Source organism: Saimiri boliviensis, chromosome 11, assembly GCF_048565385.1.
Source record: "Saimiri boliviensis isolate mSaiBol1 chromosome 11, mSaiBol1.pri, whole genome shotgun sequence".
Lineage (NCBI taxonomy): Eukaryota > Metazoa > Chordata > Mammalia > Primates > Cebidae > Saimiri > Saimiri boliviensis.
In genome coordinates this window covers 63747919-63769412 of record NC_133459.1, presented here as the reverse complement: position 1 = coordinate 63769412, position 21494 = coordinate 63747919, and the positions used below count along the sequence as shown (strand labels likewise).

At 39.5% G+C, this 21494-nt stretch overlaps 1 protein-coding gene across 7 annotated transcripts in view; it reads right to left on the bottom strand.

Moving 5' to 3' along the window:
- Positions 1-21494, bottom strand: part of DNAJC6 (DnaJ heat shock protein family (Hsp40) member C6) — a 187221-nt gene that overhangs the window by 52331 nt on the left and 113396 nt on the right. For all 7 annotated transcript variants that reach the window (XM_074380965.1, XM_074380964.1, XM_003921465.4 and 4 more), the window contains one exon: positions 1352-1502. In XM_074380965.1, the coding sequence (XP_074237066.1) occupies positions 1352-1502 (151 nt within the window). The remainder of the gene's footprint in view (positions 1-1351; positions 1503-21494) is intronic.

Genomic DNA, 21494 nt, shown 5'->3' with positions numbered 1-21494 from the left:
CATTAAAATGATCCAAATATGCCAAGATTTCTCTCTCTCAATCACTTGCACATATGAACTGGGAAACTGCTGTCCAGGGGCTTCTTTTGACTCCCCTCTAGCCCTTCTCTCTAACAAGGAAGGATCACTGAGAAAAGACAGCCCATAACCTCAGGGGTATAAATATGCCACTCCAACTGGTGCATTCTAATGCCCTTGTAGATGCTACTTCATGATCTGAATCAATCTCAGAATAGAAAACTCTGCTTATTTATCAACACCAGTTGTTCTAGCTTCTTTACCTACATGGAAATATCTTCCATAATTGTTTAAGTGGCAAAGGGGTAGGAGAAGAAGTAGGTGAGAAAAAATAAATGACACCATTTTTCTGCCTACCAGGCCCTGGTTGAGAATCAGAGGTAGGAGTAAGTTTTACCTTTGAACAAAGATTAACATTTTGATTAATATATTGGACTTGACAGTTGAATTTCTGATTTAGAACTGCATATTGTAACTCAAAGTAACCCTAGAATTTTCTGATACTTAGTAAATATATTATGCTTCCCTTGTCCTTCTGAATCAGAAGTCTGTGTTTAACAAGCCCTCCAAGTGATTCTGAGGCACACTAAAATTTGAGACTGTTTTCAGAATACGCTGAAAAAGAGGTCCTTAAAACTCTCCCATATCTTATTGATTATTAGGGCAGAAAGGAGGCTTAGAAAGCATATACACCCATTTTCTTGTGTGTTTTACAGATCTGGAAACTGAGGCCCAGAGATTACCAATGGGAACTGGAATTTGGAGCAAAGTACGTTCCAGCATCATCAATAAAAAAATAATTCTTATGACCTGCTTATAAGAATTTTCATACAGTGAAAGAGTAAAAAACTTCTCTCACTGAATAAAGTTAAAGGGCTAGAAGGACATAAAAACAAAGTTCAGATTTGATTACAATCCATAGGTAATGCTTATTCAGATTGCATATATATTTTTATGTCATTGAATCCCTAAACAACCCAAAGACACAAATCCTGTCAGGTACAAAAGCAAAGCTCAGAGAGGTTAATCACCTTGCCTCAGGGCTCTTAGTTAACAAAGGCAGATATTGCATTAGAACCCAGGATGTCTGATTCTAAAGCCAGGGAGGGCAATCATTATACTCTAATGTCGTGATGAACTGAGTGCTCCCAGCCTATGCTTATATCTTCTCAAAGACCTAACTTTATGTCTTCAATGACATTTCTTAGTTGATCAGATCCCATAAAATTATATCCCAAAATTGATACTCTTTGGGCCAGACAGGCAGCTGGCAGGTAATCAGATGCTTTGAGAGCATGGGGATCCATTAAATTAATGGGAAGAATGTGCATACCTGGCCACAGATTGTATCACTCTAGAAGATGTGTCTTTGAGGGTGTCTTTCAAGTTGTCCTTTAGGTTACTAAAGAGCCTCCCTGCACCTCCTTTTACCATGTCAAAGAGACCTCCCCCATAGCTGGGCTCCATGTCTGGAGATGAGGCACCTGCCAAAATAAAAGAAAAAAAAAAAACAGAAAAAAAATGTTGATTGCAGAGAATCCACAGAAAACCAATCCCTCTTCATTCTTAAAACATACATAGACTGTCTTTAGGAGTCTGGGACAGATATTCCTAAAAGTTGTGTCCCGTTCTCAGAACTTATAAACTCTGAATTATAACACTATTACTGGTCCTCAGGGGAGACCCAGGACAGTCTCTCACTGAGTCCCAGGAACAGAAACCTCCAATATTGCCACCACTAGCCACTGGCCATGTGAGACAATTGAGCACCTGAAATATGGCTAGGCTGAACTGAAATGTGCCGTAAATATAAAACACACAATACATTTCAAAGACTTGGTGCATAAAAAAAAAAGGAATGTAAAGTATCTCAATATTTTTATACTGATATTACATGTTGTAATAATAATTTAGATATATTGAATTAAAGAAGTTATACCTTTAAAATCAACTTCGCCTGTTCCTTTTTACCTGTTTAATGTGGATACTGGGAAATTTTAAGCTACGTGTGTGACTTGTATTGTACTACATTTGAACAGTGCTGCTCCAAAGAGACTGCTGAGGAAGACCAGTAGTCAGCTTCAATTTCACTCCTCTGCCCTTTGATGGAGATGACTGAACGAGAAGCCCAATTCCATGGCTGCCCCTTACAGCACCGGTTCACTTCTATCATGAAGAACAGCTTCTGAAGGGACTTCAGCACTGCGTTTAGGCCTTTGGATGTATGGTAGCCATTAGTGCCATCTGTCAAATATTTCAGGTTCTCTTCCCTTATAGCTTCTTAAAATTGTGCTTTCTGGCCCCCTGTGCTTAGCTCCAGTCCAGGGTTTCTCAGTCTCAGCATTATTGACATTTTAGGCCAAATACTTCTTTCTTGTTGTGTCTGCGGGTGCTGAGTAGCATTGCTGGCTTCTATTGACTAGATGCCAGCAGCACCTGCCCCAACCCCCACTCCACCTCTGAGCTGTGACAATAAAAAATGTCTCCAGAGACTGGCAAATGGGGCCAAATTTTCCCTGGTTAAAAATCACTGCTCCAGCCTAGAATGTGTGATTATAGTGGGGCCAAATTATCCCTAGTTAAAAACCACTGCTCCAGCCTATAATGTGTGAGTGGAAGTGTTGTATATAACTTCCAGGATCCATTTAACTGTTAAAGTGATCTTCTCTACAGTTTCTTTCTTTCTCTCTCTCTCTCTCTCTCTCTCTCTCTCTCTCTCTCTCTCTGTTTCTCTCTCTCTCTCTGTTTCTCTGTCTCTGTCTGTTTCTCTGTCTCTGTCTGTCTCTCTCTCTCTCTCTCTCTCTCTCTCTCTCTGCCATAGCAACCAGCAAGGTTTGAGACTGTGGCTACTCTGTCCAGGACTTCTGGGTCCCAGAGAGAGAAAGGAGCTATATGGCAGATGACCTTTGATGAATATTTAGCATGAGTAAGTAATATGGTTTGGCTCTGTGTTCCCAGCCAAGTCTCTTCTCAAGTTGTAATCTCCGCATGTCAGGGGAAGGACCTGGTAGGACGTGATTGGATCATGGAGGCAGATTTTCCCCGTGCTGTTCTCGTGACAGTGAGAGATCTGATGGTCTTAAAATGTGGCACTTCCCCCCTTGCTCTCTCTCTCTCTCCTGTCACCATGTAAGATGTGACTTGCTTCCCCTTTAACCTCGGTCATGGTTGTAAGTTTCTTGAGGCCTCTCCAGCCATGCAGAACTGTGAGTCAATTAAACTTCTTTTCTTTATAAATTACTGAGTCTCAGGTAGTTCTTTAAAGCAGTGTGAAAACAGACTAATCCGGTGAGAAACACCTATTTGTGTCACCAATCTTTTGGGAATGTTCATAACCAAAGTACAACCTAACCTATGCAGGCTGATACAGGAAGGAAGCAGGAATATGTGTAGAGGAGGTGGCTATTATAAACAGTGGCCAGGCAGGGGTTTAAGGCCTAGCAGTCAAAAGCATGTCATTCTCCTCCTGCCCAGCTTTGCTACCCCTAGCTGTGTGACCCTGGAAGTCAGTCTTCCTAAGCCTCTTTCTTCCCATTTGTAAAACAGGGATAAGAGTCGTCCCTACTCCATAGGGAAAAATTAAATAAGTGCACATAAAGCTGGTGATGTGGTACCTAATAAATCTAGGGGTCAAGAGATCATAGCTAAACTCTATCATGCCACATCCTGAAATTCCTATATTGATGGTATTTTTAAATCTTTATTCACTTTCCAACTCTATAATGACAAAGGACAAGAATGGCATCTATTCTGGTTTTAAAATTTGCAATCTATAAGATTTTAAAAATAAAGAATTAAAAAATACTCATGTAATAGGCACTATAGCTGCTAACTTATATATAACACCTACTATTTGGTAGGTATTTTTCTAAGCATTTTATCTACATTCACTCATTTAATCCTCACAGCATCCCTATGAAGTAGATAATATTATTATTTCCATGTTATAGGTTATAAAACTGAGGCACAGAGGTTAACAAACTTGTCTAAGGGCATACAAGCTGGTGAATATTTATTTGCTAGCAGCGTTGAGATTAAGCCCCAGGCAGCCCTTCCAATCACATCCCTCTTTCTTCTCCTAAATATCAGCCTGAATTTTACATTTATCATTCCAATTAATTTATTCAAACTAGTATTATATATGTTTGAATTCACAAAAAATATATTAATTTCGTTTTCCATGATGTCAAGCTATATATGAATGGTTTTCTATTTGCATTATTCCGCAACTTTTTTTTTTTTCACTTACCATTGTTTAAAATTCATCTATGCTGGTACCAAGTTCAGCTTTATCTCAATTAATGTGTGTATCAATTACCCCATTGATGGACATGTAAGCTATTTGTTATAATAAGCAACACAGTGAGGAACATGTCACTTTGGTAACATATACAAGACTCTCTCTAGATTATACCTATGAGCAGAATTTGCCAGTAAATAAGGTATGTACATCTTCATATTTCTAGATATTGACAAATCATTTTCCAAAGCAGTCACAGCAGTTTAAATTCCTGCAAGTATGTTCATAACACATATGTACATATGTGTTCCTTCACTCTATATTCTCCTTAACATTTAGTAACACAGTTAGTAAGACTTTTACATTTTGACTGATACATACTTTGGCAAGTATGTATCAGTATCTTACTATGGTCCTATTTTGATGATTTCCCTGATTACTAGTAAGGTAAGTATTTCCCTGATTACTAGTAAGGTAAGTAAGTATCTTTTATTGTGCTTACTGGCCAGGTGGCTGTTCTTTCAATCATATGTCAGGTACCTATTACACTCCTACATGCCATTTAGATGTTCATACTTATATGTATAAATACATGTTGACTGTCATGTTTTTCCATCCTGATCTAAAGAGCTGCTGATACCTAATAGATGTCTAAGTCACCATTAGACATCTGTTAGAAAATGAGTCTCTGTTAGAAATTGCAAAGAACATTGAATACTGGTAAACAAACAAATGAATGGACATATGGACAAATATTAATCATTTCTACTACTAACTGAGCTCTCCAATGCAACAGGAGCTGTGCTCAGACCTTAGTGGAAGTGGTTATTATTCCCAGTTTACAGATGAAGCAATGGAAGCTCAAAGAAGGGAAGTAACTCACCAAAGATTCCAGTTAGCAAGTGGAGAGTCAGCGACTCAAACCCAGATCTTGCAATTCCAAAGCCTTGCTAATCTACCATTTCATACTCTTCTACAGCTCCACTCAGCTCAGGATTCCAACAACTATAACCAAGATGAGGCTTACCTGCCTACACACAACTGCCTCTCTCCTAGTCCCTGCTCTCCTCCACCTCCCACCCGCACACCTTTCATCTGGCTGCTCTCAGCAGCAGATGTCCCCACAATAAGCAGCCTCATAAATCACTGCATGCCAGGCAAACCAAGCCAATTTCATTATGTAGGCAGCCGAGTCTCTGTCGCCCCTACTGCTTCACAGCCCTGAAGAAAAGGCCAGGAACAGGTCTAATGGGCAGCTCCACAGACTGGGGCCAGTGTCACAAATCTGAGAATATTCTCGTGTCCTGTTTCATATGAAATACAGCACATTATTTCCCTATAAACACACCCTCCTAAGTAAAAATCTGTATCGTTTTTGTTTTAACTATAGTGAGGATAGAGCAGCATTAAATGTTTATAATTCCCCCATTTCCATCCCTGTAGCATTTTCAGGTGTTCAGCCTGAATACTCCTTTGATATGTAACTGTTTAAGAGATGACACCAAATTGACTGGATGTCTCTTCAACTCCCAATTTTATGCTGGAACAGAACTACAAAGGCACCAACCTATTAAAAGATATAAATATCCTTGATTATCTAAAAATCAGACTCTCACCATCCCTCAGGCTATATGCTCTGCTCATTAGAGCCTTGGAATGCTGCAGAAACCAGAACAACTTGCTAGAGTCCATCCGTAATCTTCATATATTCAAATTATACATTGAACTGGCCAGGACACACGAAAAAGAAGAGGGGCATTATTTGACATTGCTCTACTGGTTCTTTTAGGTAGATATTCTGGCTGTCCCTAATGAGCCACGTAAGTGCCAAAAGTGCAGATTCTGCAGATGATATTTTAGCCTCAGCTAGTTGAGAGAAAGGGCAGAGAGGTTTCAAAACATGGCCGAACAAAGAAGAAAATGGTGCAATGAGAAAGAAATGCAGAAGAGAAAAAGAGAAACAATGACCACGGTAGATCAAGGGGTTGCAAACTGGATCCCACAGGCCAGATCCAGTCCATGGCCTGTTTTTGTACAATCTGTAAAATAACAATGGCTTTTACATTTTTAAATGATTGCAAAGCGTCGAAAGAGGAATGATGTTTCATAACGTGAAACTTACATGAAGGTAAAATTTCAATGTCCAATGTGGAGTTAAATCGTTGTGACACAGATCTTATGGCCCACAAAGTCTAAATCATTTACTCTCTGGCCCTTTATAGAAAAAGGTTTTCCAACCCTTGCATCATATGGTTAACACCACTTGTGTCCTTAGGAATGCAGAGCTTGCCACCTCCAACACCTTTCTAAACACTTCGGCTAAAATAGCACCCAGTAGAAAGAACACCCTGTGCTTACTAAGGGTCCTCAGGGATTTCAGGGTGTAAGAGAGTGGAGGTGGGGACATCAGAGTTGAGAGAGCATGAGAGTACCACCCAAAGAGAAAGGTCCAGGTCTCTGCCTCTAAGGCTCCAAGTAGATTCTTGTTTCATGATGTCTTGTGGTTTGAAAATCTAAGCCCACCAAAGACAAACATCAGAATTGCATGTTTATCTCTGAGTCACTTTAAGGATACAAGAAACCAGTTTTCCTTGGGATTCCTAGTTTGGGAAACTAGAAGCGGTATCCTATCCCTTCCAAGTTGTAGGAACCTGACCAGTTCTTGCTCTCAAGAGTGACACAAAATTTGTGTTTCCTGGGAGATAATTTCTATTCTCCCATTAGATTGCTAGTTAGCTGCTTGATCATTTCTTTGTATCAAGCTTCATTTCGAAAGAGATTTGAGATGATTCAATAGTTATTTAGAAATTATATAAAGAGGATGAGCACAAATGCTAGGGCTAGTCTTAACTGCCTTAATGTAACTAAAAATATTTAAAAGTAACTGTAGCAGCTTTTCATAAATATTTTACTGATTTCTTAGCTATGGACAAAACACCATGAGAAGTGGTATGGAAGAAGTGTCCATAATGCATGGTGATCATCCCCTCATATGCTTATTCAATATATGCCTATGGCACCCTGGGCTGTGGATAATTCCATCTGGTCCCCAAAGAAAAATTGCTCTCCCATAAAATACTGTCATTGAAAGACGGATGGCATGTAAATACTTAGCAAAAAGAGATGTTCATCAAGATACTGTTTACCATGGCAAGAGGCTGTAAGTGATGTATTTTTTTCAATAGTATGGGAATTGGTTAAATATCTCTAATAATGTCATTTGGTTAGCTACTAAAATCACTTTGTAGAAGAGTACAGATAAGCATGCCAAAGGCTAAATGAAAAATAAGCAGGCTACAACACATAATCCACAGTACAATCTTACTTTTGTAAAAGAAAACTGAGTTTAGAGAAAGAATTCAGAGTATACAATAAACATAAAATAATAATAACTCAAACCTACTAAATGCCTACCATGTACCAGGCCACTGATCTAGATTCTTTATATGTAACAACACATGTAATCTTCACAATTACCCTATGAAGGCAATATCATTGCTATCTTCATCCTATATACAAGGAAACTGAAGCAGACACATCAGTGATTCACCCCAGGTTCTACAGTTAGTAAGCCAGGATCTGTACCCATACAGGCTATTCTAGAGCTCAGGCTTTTATCAACTACACTTTCAAAACAGTTATAGTAATTGTATTTAATTATATCTGGGAGAATGATGAGTGATTTTCATTTGTTTGTATGATTGTACTTTTAAAATTTTCTGCAAGTTACATTCATTGTTTTTTTGGGGGAGGGGGTTTTGTTTTGTTTGCATTTTTTTTTCTTTTTTTTGGGACCAAGTCTTGCTTTATTGCGCAGGCCAGAGTGTAGTGGCACGATCTCAGATTGCTGCAACCTTCGCCTCCCAGGTTCAAGCAATTCTCCTGCCTCAGCTTCCCAATTAGCTGGGATTACAGGTGCCCGCCACCAAGCCCAGCTAATTTTTGTATTTTTAGTAAAGATGGGGTTTTGCCATGTTGGCCAGGCTGGTCTCGAACTCCTGACCTCAAGTGATCCGCCTACCTCGGCCTCCCAAAGTGCTGGGACTGCAGGCATGAGCTACCGCACCCAGTCACATTCACTAGTTTTACAATTAAAAATATGTTATAAAAAATAAAGAGCCAAGTGTTATGCTATTCAATTCCGATATGTCTTTCTTCAATAGTTGTAGAGACCTCCCTCCTCTTGCATGATTCATTGCAGTTCACAGTCACACAAGTTTCTCAGCTGGCCTGGGAGAGGCAGGCAAAGGCTGCCAACAGCACTTCAAGAGCCTGTGTGGCACCTTCACTCCAAGCAGGCTAGGGGCTTGCCAGGAAGGAACATCTTTCTATACTTGACTCATTCTAAGACTTCAGACCTGGCTTCATCACAGCAGTAACTATCTCATTTCCAGCGTCAATACTCAAGATGATTTAGTATGCTGAGGACAGGGAGGGGAGGGCGGAGGCCGCTTGGCACCAGCTCCAGTTCCTGGAAAATCAGCCTTCTTCAGTGAGTCCTCTGGGCCTCCACAAAGATACTTCCACAGAACATCACTTTTCCTCTTTCCAGAACGTTTTCGTCATCCAGTTCTAGGAAAGTGAATTACTATACCACAGTGTTCAAGATCAGCCTTTTGGAGAGACGACTGATAAACTGAACTTGGCATTAGAATCATGTCGTATTTGTGTTCCCATTCACCAGTGGGCATTTTTCTCTGTAGTTAAGTGTCACAATGCCAAAAATGTCTTGTCCTGGCTTCTACAAAATTGACAACTGTGGGATAGAAATCCCTGAAACTAAAGTGACTCTGTAGAGATGCCCCATTAGTCCCTGCTCTAGGGAAAGGCCATTACTTCACAGTGCTTGGCAAAGAGCAAGGAAGGAACTACTGTCATTATCACAAAGGGCTTCATCATCCTTCTTTACAACAGATTTTTCAGCTCTTGGCTCCCAGCAGTTAGAGAAATGGATCATATGGACCTAACAAGTAGATATACCATGGAAAAACCCACTGTCTTGGCTTCTGGAATCAAAGACTGCTTACATCTCATTCCCCATTTATCTCACTCCAGGGAAGCTTTGAGAAAACATAATGGACTTTAGGGAGAGAGGTCTTAGACTGGAGACTTGGCTTCTCTGCTTAAAAGCTGTGTGACCTTGAGCATGTCATTTTACTCCTCTAGGCCTCCTTCCCCCCACCCCCCACCAACTCCTCACCCTTTCAACTGGAACTAATTAAAAACAAAAACTTTTCTACGTGCCTCATGTCATCGACAGGATCAAATAAGACCATGCATGACATTGAGATATTTATGTAATGAGATTTTCAAAAATGAACAGAAATTTTTATTTTTTTATATTTTATTTATTTATTTATTTGAGACAGAGTATCATTCTGTCACCCAGGCTGCAGTGTGGTGGCCCAGTCTTGGCTCACTGCAACCTGCACCTCCTGGGCTCAAGTGAGTCTTCCACCTCAGCATCCCAAGCAGCTGGGATTACAGGCGTGTGCCATCACACCCAACTAATTTTTGTATTTTCTGTAGAAACAGGGTTTCACCATGTTGCCCAGGCTGGTCTCGAACTCCTGACCTCAGGTGATTGGCCGGCCTTAGCCTCCCAAAGTGCTGGGATTACAGGCATGAGTCACTGCCCAGCAGAATTTTTACTTTAATTCTTAGAAATTCAGCACTCACAGTAAATGATTCCAAGAAATGCCTCCCACAAATGGCTGAGAAACCAACTAGAAATTAAAATTTCAGAGAAAAAAAGATAACATTTAGCAAAATAATAAATCAACACTCCCTATGCCAAACAAGGGGTTAGGCATTACATGATGTTAAAATACAGGCTTTATGTCAGCCAGATCTGGTTTGGATCCCACTTCCGCTACTAGCTGGATATATCGTCTAGAGAAGCCTTGATTTCCTTATCTGTAGAATAGAAATATTAATAGAATGACACATAGAAGATAAAGCCACAAAAAAAAAATGCTGCCTCTAGTGAAGTCACACAGCCTTGGCACAAAAAAAAAAAAAAAAAGCCATGCTGTTCTATTTCAGGGTTATGTGGAGATGTGTCTAGCAAGCCTCCCTAGGGTAAGAATCTCTTAATGGTGAATCCAAGCTATGGTCCATGGAAACTCTTCACTTTTGATAGTTCAGAAGAACAAGTGTTTAACAGAAGTGAACCTCTTTAGCACTCTGAAGTGTCTGCTTCCCATCTTGACGTGACCTGGTGCCTTGTGGGAGGACTTATGAGCTATCTGCAGAAACATTCAGGTTCACTCAGATTCAGTGGTACTGGTTTTTTAAATATTATAATACTTCTGTACTAGTTGGCATGCAGTATGAGCTATTAAAACTACAAGTCACTCGATGACATTGTACAACAGTGGCCCTGGACACAACTGCTCAACAGACCAAGAGGGCAGAAGCAAGGGCATGTGTAGCATCCATGGAAGGCTCCAGGGGAGCTAAGCACTGGCAGGCAGAGGCCACAGGGCAGGTGGTGCCAATGAGTCAGGCTTTCTGGATTCAGGCCACATAGGAAGCACAGGTATCCAAGAGCCTCACAGCTCTTACAAGTCAACAGCACACCCAGCCCTCCTTGTACTGCAATAAAGTGCCAGGGCCGTTAGAATAATCTTTTTTTTTTTTTTTTTGAGACAGGGTCTGGCTCTGTTGCCCAGGCTGGAGTGCCGTGGCACAATCTTGGTTTACGGCAACCTCTGCCTCCCATGCTCAAGCAATCCTCCCAACTCTACCTCCTGAGTAGCTGGGATGATAGGGGTGCATTATGTCTGGCTAATTTTTGTCTTTTCTGTAGCAACGGGGTTTCGTCATGTTCTCAAACTCCTGAGCTCACGTGATCCACCTGCCTTGGCCTTCCAAAGTGCTGGGATTACATATTTCAGCCGTACAGTCAGAATAATCAATTTAATGGAGAAGTTGCTGGAAGGTTCTGCTGCCATTCCCTATGTCAAACCATGGCCCAGAAATGGAGATCATTTAGCTAGTAACAACACTCTTCAGAATGTCCAAAAATTAATTTGAAAATTGGAAATTAGAGTGGTAATGTGTGCTTTAAACAGTGATAATATACATGTGCATGGGTATATTTACTTATAGAATAAAAGGAGGTTATATTTTACATTGATATATATTGATTTCTATATTATGTTAGTGTGCCAGTTATTAAAGATTTTGTCATAACTACAGACACCATAAAATCTGGATGTGTGCAATTTCCACAATCACTTTTCAGGACCTTAATGGGAAGAGTAGTAGACTATGATGCCCAGCTCTTTCCCAAGCTATGGGAGAATCACAAACCCAGGGTCTCAAAGAATATAAACATAGGAGAATGAAGTAAGTGATTTCCTAAGTCCCTTCCACTTCTAAAATTGTTTAACACTATCATCCTCATATAAAGGCCACCTACTAAACATGTACTCTAGGCTAGACACTTGGCTAAGCAGTTTCCATAAACAACTAAGTAGGACCCTTGTGCTAAGCACGGTGGCAGGTGGGAGTCTCACTGAGGAAATGGAGGTTTGGGTGACGTTTAGTAAGAGTCACAACAGAATGAGATGAACCTGGGTTTGGCTGGACCCAAAGCCTCTGCTCTTACTCACCTCTCTATCCTGCCTCTTTCAAGAGGCCCTTTTTGTCTCTCATGCCTCCATTCTCCCACCTCATTCGGTTCCTCCATCCTAGGACTCAGAGCAGTCGGCTGCATTATATTCACATACTCGTGAATGAGTCTACTTCCTCTCAACTCAATTACTTGCTATTGAGTCTTCAATAGCAAGGAACACGTTTCATGCCTCTTCACAGCTCCCTATGTACAATATATGGCACACAGTAAGCACCCAATAAAAGTACATGAAACTGAGCTGCTATAGAATGCAATAATCAAAGAGAAGATGGCAGAGATTTCAAGAAAGACCAAACAGATCAACCTTGACAGCGACCTGGTCTTTGCTTAACTGTAGATAGCAAATATGACCAAATGCTTTCACAGTTTCGCTGTCTCCTCAAGCTTTTCGAAATTTCTGATTACAACACTGCACCCACTGAGAATGCTTGCCTGACAGATGGGGGTTTCATGAAATTCAGCACAAGCTTTATTGTAAAGAAGACTAATATTTTATGAGAAAATCCAGGAGAAATGTTTGCCTTCAAAGAGATGAGAGGAGCTCATTAAGGAACCAATACCTTTGAAATCTGGCACTAGACAAGGATGCCCTCTCTCCCCACTCCTATTCAATATAGTACTGGAAGTTCCAGCCAGAGCAATCAGGCAAGAAAAAGAAATAAAGGGTATTCAAATAGGAAAGGAGGAAATCAAATTGTCTCTATTTGCAGATGACGTGATTGTACATCGAAAAGACCCCATCGTCTCAGCCCAAAATCTCCTGAAACTGATAAGCAACTTCAGCAAATTCTCAGGATACAAAATCAATGTGCAAAAATCACAAGCATTCCTATACACCAATAACAGACTTAAAGAGAGCCAAATCAAGAATGAACTGCCATTCACAATTGCCACAAAGAGAATAAAATACCTAGGAATACAACTAACAAGGAACGTAAAGGACCTCTTCAAGGAGAACTACAAACCACTGCTCAACAAAATAAGAGAGGACACAAACAGATAAAGAAACATTCCATGCTCATGGTTAGGAAGAATCAGTATCGTGAAAATGGCCATACCGCCCAAAGTAATTTACAGATTCAACGCTATCCCCATCAAGCTACCAATGACCTTCTTGACAGAACTAGAAAAAAAACACCTTAAACTTCATATGGAACCGAAAGATAGCCCGCATAGCCAAGTCAATTCTAAGCAAAAAGAACAAAGTAGGAGGCATCACACTACCAGACTTCAAACTATACTACAAGGCTACAGTAATCAAAACAGCATGGTACTGGTACCAAAACAGAGATATAGATCAATGGAACAGAACAGAGGCCTTGGAGGCAACACAACATATCTATAACCATCTGATCTTTGACAAGCCTGACAAAAACAAGCATTGGGGAAAGGATTCACTGTTTAATAAATGGTGTTGGGAAAACTGGCTAGCCATGGGCAGAAAGCAGAAATTGGACCCCTTCCTGACACCTTACACTAAAATTAACTCCAGATGGATTAAAGACTTAAACATAAGACCTAACCCATAAAAACCCTAGAAGAAAATCTAGGCAAAACCATTCAGGACATAGGCGTAGGCAAGGACTTCATGACCAAAACACCAAAAGCATTGGCAACAAAAGCCAAAATAGACAAATGGGACCTAATCAAACTCCACAGCTTCTGCACAGCAAAAGAAACAGTCATTAGAGTGAACTGGCAAGCAACAGAATGGGAAAAAATTTTTGCAGTTTACCCATCTGACAAAGGGCTGATATCCAGAATTTACAAAGAACTAAAACAGATTTACAAGAAAAAAACAAACAAGCCCATTCAAAAGTGGGCAAAGGATATGAACAGATACTTTACAAAAGAAGACATACGGGAGGCCAACAAACATATGAAAAAATGCTCATCATCACTGGTCATCAGAGAAATGCAAATCAAAACTGCATTCAGATACCATCTCACACCAGTTAGAATGGTGGTCATTAAAAAATCTGGAGACAACAGATGCTGGAGAGGATGTGGAAAAATAGGAACACTTTTACACTGTTGGTGGGAGTGTAAATTAGTTCAACTATTGTGGAAGACGGTGTGGCGATTCCTCAAGGACCTAGAAATAGAAATTCCATTTGACCCAGCAATCCCATTACTGGGTATATATCCAAAGGATTATAAATTGTTCTATTATAAGGACAATGCACACGAATGTTCATTGCAGCACTGTTTACAATGGCAAAGACCTGGAACCAACCCAAATGCCCATCGATGATAGACTGGACAGGGAAAATGTGGCACATATACACCACGGAATATTATGCAGCCATAAAAAACGATGAGTTCATGTCCTTTGTAGGGACATGGATGAACCTGGAAACCATCATTCTCAGCAAACTGACACAAGAGCAGAAAATCAAACACCGCATATTCTCACTCATTGGCGGGTATTGAACAATGAGAACACATGGACACAGGGAGGGGAGCACTACACACTGGGGTCTGTTGGGGGGAAATGGGGGAGGGACAGCAGGGGGTGGGGAGTTGGGGAGAGATAGCATGGGGAGAAATGCCAGATACAGGTGATGGGGAGGAAGGCAGCAAATCACACTGTCACGTGTGTACCTATGCAATAATCTTGCATGTTCTTCACATGTACCCCAAAACCTAAAATGCAATGAAAAAGGAACCAATACTAGCTCCTCTTTCCCAAAAGGATCTACAACACGAAAAAAGAATGGTAAGAATAGAAAAAATGAGAAATACAGTCAAAGTAAAGACCACATTGAAACCAAAATGGTCTCTGCATATAATAAGGACAGGGCACAGTGTTCATAACCAGGCTGTTGGTGCTAGAGGAATTCCAGCCAAATGGATGTAACATATTTTGTTCCTTTAAGGATCAAGGAAGTCAGGCTACAGGTACCAATCCAAATTCTATTCAATAAACTCTCATATAAAACTATACATGAATGTTGCTTAATTTGCTTCAACAAACATAGTAAGTACTTATGATGTGCCAGGGAAAAGGAGTCTAAATAAGGAATCTTTACTCTTCAACACGTGGGCTAAATAAAAAGGTTTAGCATTATGAAATAATAGTAATCAAATCTATTCAATGAGATCAGAGTCCCCAATAGAAACCTGAAATAATAGAAAGGGTTCTGTATACCACGTGGACCCTCAACTCCAGAAAGTGAGGGGTCATCATTTTTTTTCTCCTTTCACTAATCAAGAGATCGGGGCTTAAACTGCATAAAATGGACTATAACATTTCCCTGTTAATTACCAGCCTGGATCAGAGAAAATGTCCTTGCTGTTATCTGACCTTGTCTATGATAGAGAACAGAGATAACAGAGGACTGATGACCTGTTGAAAGAAAACTGCAAAGAGAAAAATAAGGAAAAAAGTTTTTGTTCAACATTTCAGTTTCATTTAAGAAAGGCAGGAGAGACAATATAGGTACCAAAGGGCAACTGAGAGAACTCTATCAATCTTCCCAAATAACCCCCCATACACAGGTAGAATTTTAGAAAACCAGTATGCTTGTTATGCATATGCAACTCCAAGAAGGGTTTCTCAAGCTCCTCCCCTTCCAACAAGACTGCCTTCCCTTAGCTGCAAGACAAATTCTGGAGCCACCATTGCAAGCCATCTTCAGAGAGAAAGATCAAATTATTGTTCTCCAGAAAAGTAGCAGTGGTCATGGATATTGTTCGTTGTTTAAAAGATCAAGGAGGATGTGGAGAAATAGGAACACTTTTACACTGTTGGTGGGAATGTAAATTAATTCAACCACTGTGGAAGACAGTGTGGCAATTCCTCAAGGACCTAAAAATAGAAATCCCATTTGACCCAGCAATCCCATTACTGGGTATATATGCAAAGGATTATAAATCATTCTACTACAAGGACACGTGCACACGAATGTTCATTGCAGCACTGTTTACAATAGCAAAGACCTGGAACCAACCCAAATGCCCAACGATGATAGACTGAACAGGGAAAATGTGGCACATATACACCATGGAATATTACACAGCCATCAAAAACGATGAGTTCACGTCCTTTGTAGGGACATGGATGAGCCTGGAAACCATCATTCTCAGCAATCTGACACAAGAGCAGAAAATCAAACACCGTATATTCTCACTCATAGGCGGGTGTTGAACAATGAGAACACATGGTCACAGGGAGGGAAGCACTACACACTGGGGTCCGTTGGGGGGAAATGGGGGAGGGGCGGGGGTGTGGGGAGGTGGGAAGAGATAGCATGGGGAGAAATGACAGATACAGGTGAGGGGACGGAAGACAGCAAACCACACTGCTTTGTGTGTACCTATGCAACAATCTTGCATGTTCTTCACATGTACCCCCAAACCTAAAATGCAATTAAAAAAAATAAAATAAATAAAAAAAAAAGATCAAGGTAAGTGTACATATGCTATGCGTGACATACAACACACACATGTGCTACACACATACCAAAGTGGCCTTATTACATGGTAGGCACTATGCTAGGAATATACAGTATCCCACACATTAAAACTGAAATATATTTTTGCTTGTATTTTTCAGATAAGGAAACTGTGTCTCAAAGAGGTCAATTCATGCAGGCCGACTCTGTGGCACAATGGATAGCACATTGGACTTCTAGCCTAAATCTTCGAAAGAGTCAACGAGGTCAATCCATTCACCAGGTTACTTAGGATGTATCCAAATGTCTGTGTGATGATAAGACCCATGTTTTTTTCATTTCATCAGGCACAGTCGGGAACATAACAGAGAAGTGGAAGCCCCGCTTGGCCAATGAGAGGAAACAACCCAGACTCCTAACACTTTAATACTCAATGGCATATTAGCAATGTACATAACCCTATGCCTCAAATGGATGCACCAGGAAAAGAAAATGACTTCCCCAAATCATCGCCATGACTTAACTGTTTTTTAAAAAAACAGCTTTATTGACCTATGAAATCTACATGTAAAACTACATATTAAAAATGTAAACATTTTATAAGTTTTAACATGTAACTGTGAGGGTCGGTGTGGTGGCTCACACCTGTATTCCCAGCACTTTGGGAAGCCAAGGTGGGCAGATCACCTGAAGTCAGGAGTTCAAGACCAGCCTGGCCAATATGGTGAAACTCCCTCTCTACTAACAGTACAAAAATTTAACTGGGCATGGTGGCTGGTGGCAAACACCTGTAATCCCAGCTACTTGGGAAGCTAAGGCAGTAGAATCGCTTGAACTCAGGAGGAGGAGGTTGCAGTGAGCCGAGATTGCACCACTGCACTCCAGCCTAGACAACAAGAGCAAAACTTCGTCTTAAAACAAAAATAGCAACAACAACAAAAATGAACTGTGTGTATATACACACATGTATGGATGATTCATTCTTGCAGTATATTTGATCCATGATTTTGCTGTGGTGTGGTATTCTATTGTGCATTGTCTATACACAAGATGGCGAAAACACAGAGAACAACTCAGCACTGTAGCAAATGCATGCATACACATACACCACACTCAAAGGGATCTCACATCAAGAAACATTTCAGAAAAAAGTTTTTTATCCTTTGTTATATATAAAATACCTAGACCTCCTGGAGAGTAGAGATCCTCTGACAATTCCTCAGAAAGCAGGGGCTACTTTGAACACTTCATATTACTTTAAATAATTTACATCAGCAGTTCTAAAATATGATCCCACAACTATCAGTTTCAGAATGATCTGGGGTCTTTACTTAAAATGCATATTCCTGATTTCCACTTCTAACCATGATAATGGTATTAGACTTGATCTCCTGTGATAAACTAGGTAAATTATATGAAACATCTGTTTTCAGGCATTAAACAACAGTCTAGAAAGGACTGAGGTCTTTGAAAAAAAGGAAACATACAAGGTGACCTTCACAGTTGCTCCAGCTTTTTACCTGGAGGCACTTTCCTATTACCATAAAAGGATCTAGAACCCAAGCAGAATAGTGGTCCTGCTGAACTCTGAAGGCAGGGATCAAAATACAAAAACTGCTAAGAAGCTGGGATATGTGGGACAATATAAAAGAAAATAGGGAGAGGCACAGTGTGGACATAGTGGGTGGGGGTGCTGAAAGGATGGGAGGGAAAAAAACTGCGTGGAAATTCACCCTGAGTCCTTGGCTGAGGTCTGGGCTATGAATATAGAGAGCCAGACTTCACAAGGCCCCAGCAGAGACTGCCTGATGCAGGGTTGAGAACTAAACCAGCACTATATACCAGAGGTTATAAATGCTGGCATGTGTTGGAGCTGTAGCACAGCCAAAATGGAAAGCTGTTACTGAGCACCTCAGGCATTTAGTTGAATATTCAGTGTTTCCATCTCAGAAAGGCCACATCCATGCTAGGAATAGGACCATATCCTAGAGTAAAGGCTGCATTCCTAGGACCAGGTTGAAAACCACAAAAGACCCATTTTAACATAGAATAAAATCAAGCATAATGACTAGAAGAATATGTCAGTAATTTAACAGTCTTCCAGAATAAAATTCAACGTTTTCAAGGAAAATGGTCATCCAGACTTCCAACAAAGTATCATCACAATGTTTATCATACAATAAAAATAAAACTGCACACATGAAGGAGCAGTATAAATTGAACAATAAAAAAGCAGGAAATAGAAACAGAACCTGAAATGCTCCAGATACTGGAATTAGTAGACAAGAACTTTAAGCTTATTAATATGTTCAAAGGCTTAAACAAAGAGATAGTCTTAATGAGCACAGAATATTGAAAAAAAAGAAGAAAACTGCAGAACTGAAAAGTATAATATCTGAAATGAAAATTTTTCTAAATGAGCTTAACAGAAGATTGGAAGCTGCAAAAGGAAATTGTATGAACTTGAAGGCAGGTCGAGAGAAATTAAAAACAGAGTCTCAGTGAGCTATGAGACATCATGTAAGCGGTTTACCATCATGTAAGTTGTTTACCATCATGTAAGCAGAGTCTAAGAAGGGATGGAGGAAGAAAATGGAGCAGAAAAAAAGCTATTTTCAACATTTGGTGGAAAAGATTCCAACTCAAAAATCAGAATGTCTCAACCTTGGCACTTGGCACTATTGGTATTGTAAATTGCATAATTCTTTGTTGTGGGGGGCTGTCATGGACATTGCAGAACTTTTAGCAGCATCCCTATCCTGTATTAACTAATTTCAAGTAATATCGTCTCCTACCTGAACTCTAAGCAAAGACAACCAAAAATACCTCCAAACGTTGCCAAATGTTTACTAGAGAACCAACATTGTCCCTGCTTAAGAACTACTGCTGCAGACACAAGTAACTCAGCAAACCCAAAACAGGATAAATATACAAAGAATCGCCTTAGACACAGCAGAATAAGACTGCTAAGGACAAAAAGAAAAAGAAAATTTTAGTAGCTGATAGAGAAAAAGATACATTACATAAAGAGGAACAACAATGTCAATAATGGCTAACATTCATCAGAAACAATGGCAGTCAGAAAGCAATGAAATGAATTTTTTTTAGAGTGCTGATAGAAAAAAAACTATCAACCAAGAACTTTACAGACAGCAAAAAAATCCTTTCAAAACAAAATTTCATATTAAAAAAACAAGAAAATTGGTTGCTAATTGACCTGCATTACAAGAAATGCTAAAGGGAGTTCCTCAGTCATAAGGTCAATGTTACCAGATGAAAACTCAGATCTATAGGAAAGAATGAAGAGTAACAGAAATTGTAGATGTGTGGGTGAATATAAAAATTATGGTTTTCTTCTCTTAATGCATCTGAAAGATAACTGTTACAAGCAAAAATAACAACATTGTATTGTGGTGTTATTATGCAGATGAAAAATATATGACAAAATATCACTTTTAAAAGATGGGTAGAAGCTAAATGAAATTTTACTGCTATAATACTCTCTTATTTTATTCTAAGTATACAGCAGTAAGTGAAGAATGATTATTGCAATCTCTGGAGAAACCATATACCATATATATATGTGTGTATATATATATATATATATATATATATATATATATATATATGTACTACACACACATAGTCAAAAAGCCAGAAGAATTAAAATTTCATATTAAAAATATATAGTTAATCCTAACAAAGCTGAAAAGAATAGAACAACAAAAAACAGAAGGAATAGTTAGAAACTAACAAGAGTAGACTTAATCCCAATTATATTAATAATTATAATAAATCTAAATAGACCAAATACTATCATTAAAAGATAGAAACTGTCAGACTGAATAAAAAAACAAATTATATGTTGTCTACAAGAGATGTATTTTCATTACAAAGTTACGGGTAGGTTAATAGTAAAGGATGAGAAAATATTAATCATGCAAAACAATCAGCAAAAGAGAGCAGTCAGGCCTATATTAATATCAGACAAATTAATTTCAAGACAGAATATTACAAAGATAAGGAGTAATGTTTCATAATAAAGAGTTAATTATTCCATAAGATATAATTCTAAATGTATGCACCTAATAACACAGCTTCTATATAAAGCAAAAATGGACACAACAGTAGAAATAAAGGGACAAACTCAAAATCACAAATGCAGATTTTTTAACGTTTCTCAATAATTGACAGAGCAGGTCCACAAGACACTGGCATAGGAAGAAAACATTTGAACAACAATACTACATTGCCCTAACTGACATTTATCGAATACTGCAACCAACAACAATACTACATTGCCCTAATCGACATTTATAGAATACTGCAACAACAACTTACAAGTGTAAGCACTTATAAGAAGGTATATTCTTGCTGGGCACGGTGGCTCAAGCCTGCCCAGCACTTTGGGAGGCCGGGGCGGGTGGATCACGAGGTCAAGAGATCGAGACCATCCTGGTCAACATGATGAAACCCCGTCTCTACTAAAAATACAAAAAATTAGCTGGGCATGGTGGCGTGTGCCTGTAATCCCAGCTACTCAGGAGGCTGAGGCAGGAGAATTGCCTGAACCCAGGAGGCGGAGGTTGCGGTGAGCCGAGATCGCGCCATTGCACTCCAGCCTGGGTAACGAGCGAAACTCCGTCTCAAAAAAAAAAAAAAAAAAAAGAAGGTATATTCTTATAAGTGTAAACTTATAAGAAGTTACATTCTTATAACTTGATAAGAATATGCTTTCTTATCAAGTGTTTACATATGCTGGGGCATAAAATAAGTCTCAACAAATTTCAAAAGGTTAAAAAATTTATATTTCTGGGTGTCAATTAAGATTCATTCACATGCTTGAAGGCATAACAATAAAATTAAGGCTCAAGTCACTAAGCTTGCTAGTAATTGGCAGGGCAAGGAAACAAATACTGCTCTAACTGTAAATCCTGTGTCCCTTTTTGCCATATGTTTGAATAGGGCCTAGACTGGGAAAGATAAGGCAAACATATGAATCACCAGAAAATGCCATCCTTAGTCCAGTTAAGACTGTCTGCATTGCCACTGATCATTCTCTGTTCAAACTCTGCTGTGCTGTGCTAAAAGCTAGGAGCTCAACTACTCAAGAAAGGTCATGTTAAAAACTTCATACAAAACCATCTATCAGAGAGCTCAAGGGAGGAAATCAACCAATACATGTAACAAGGAATCC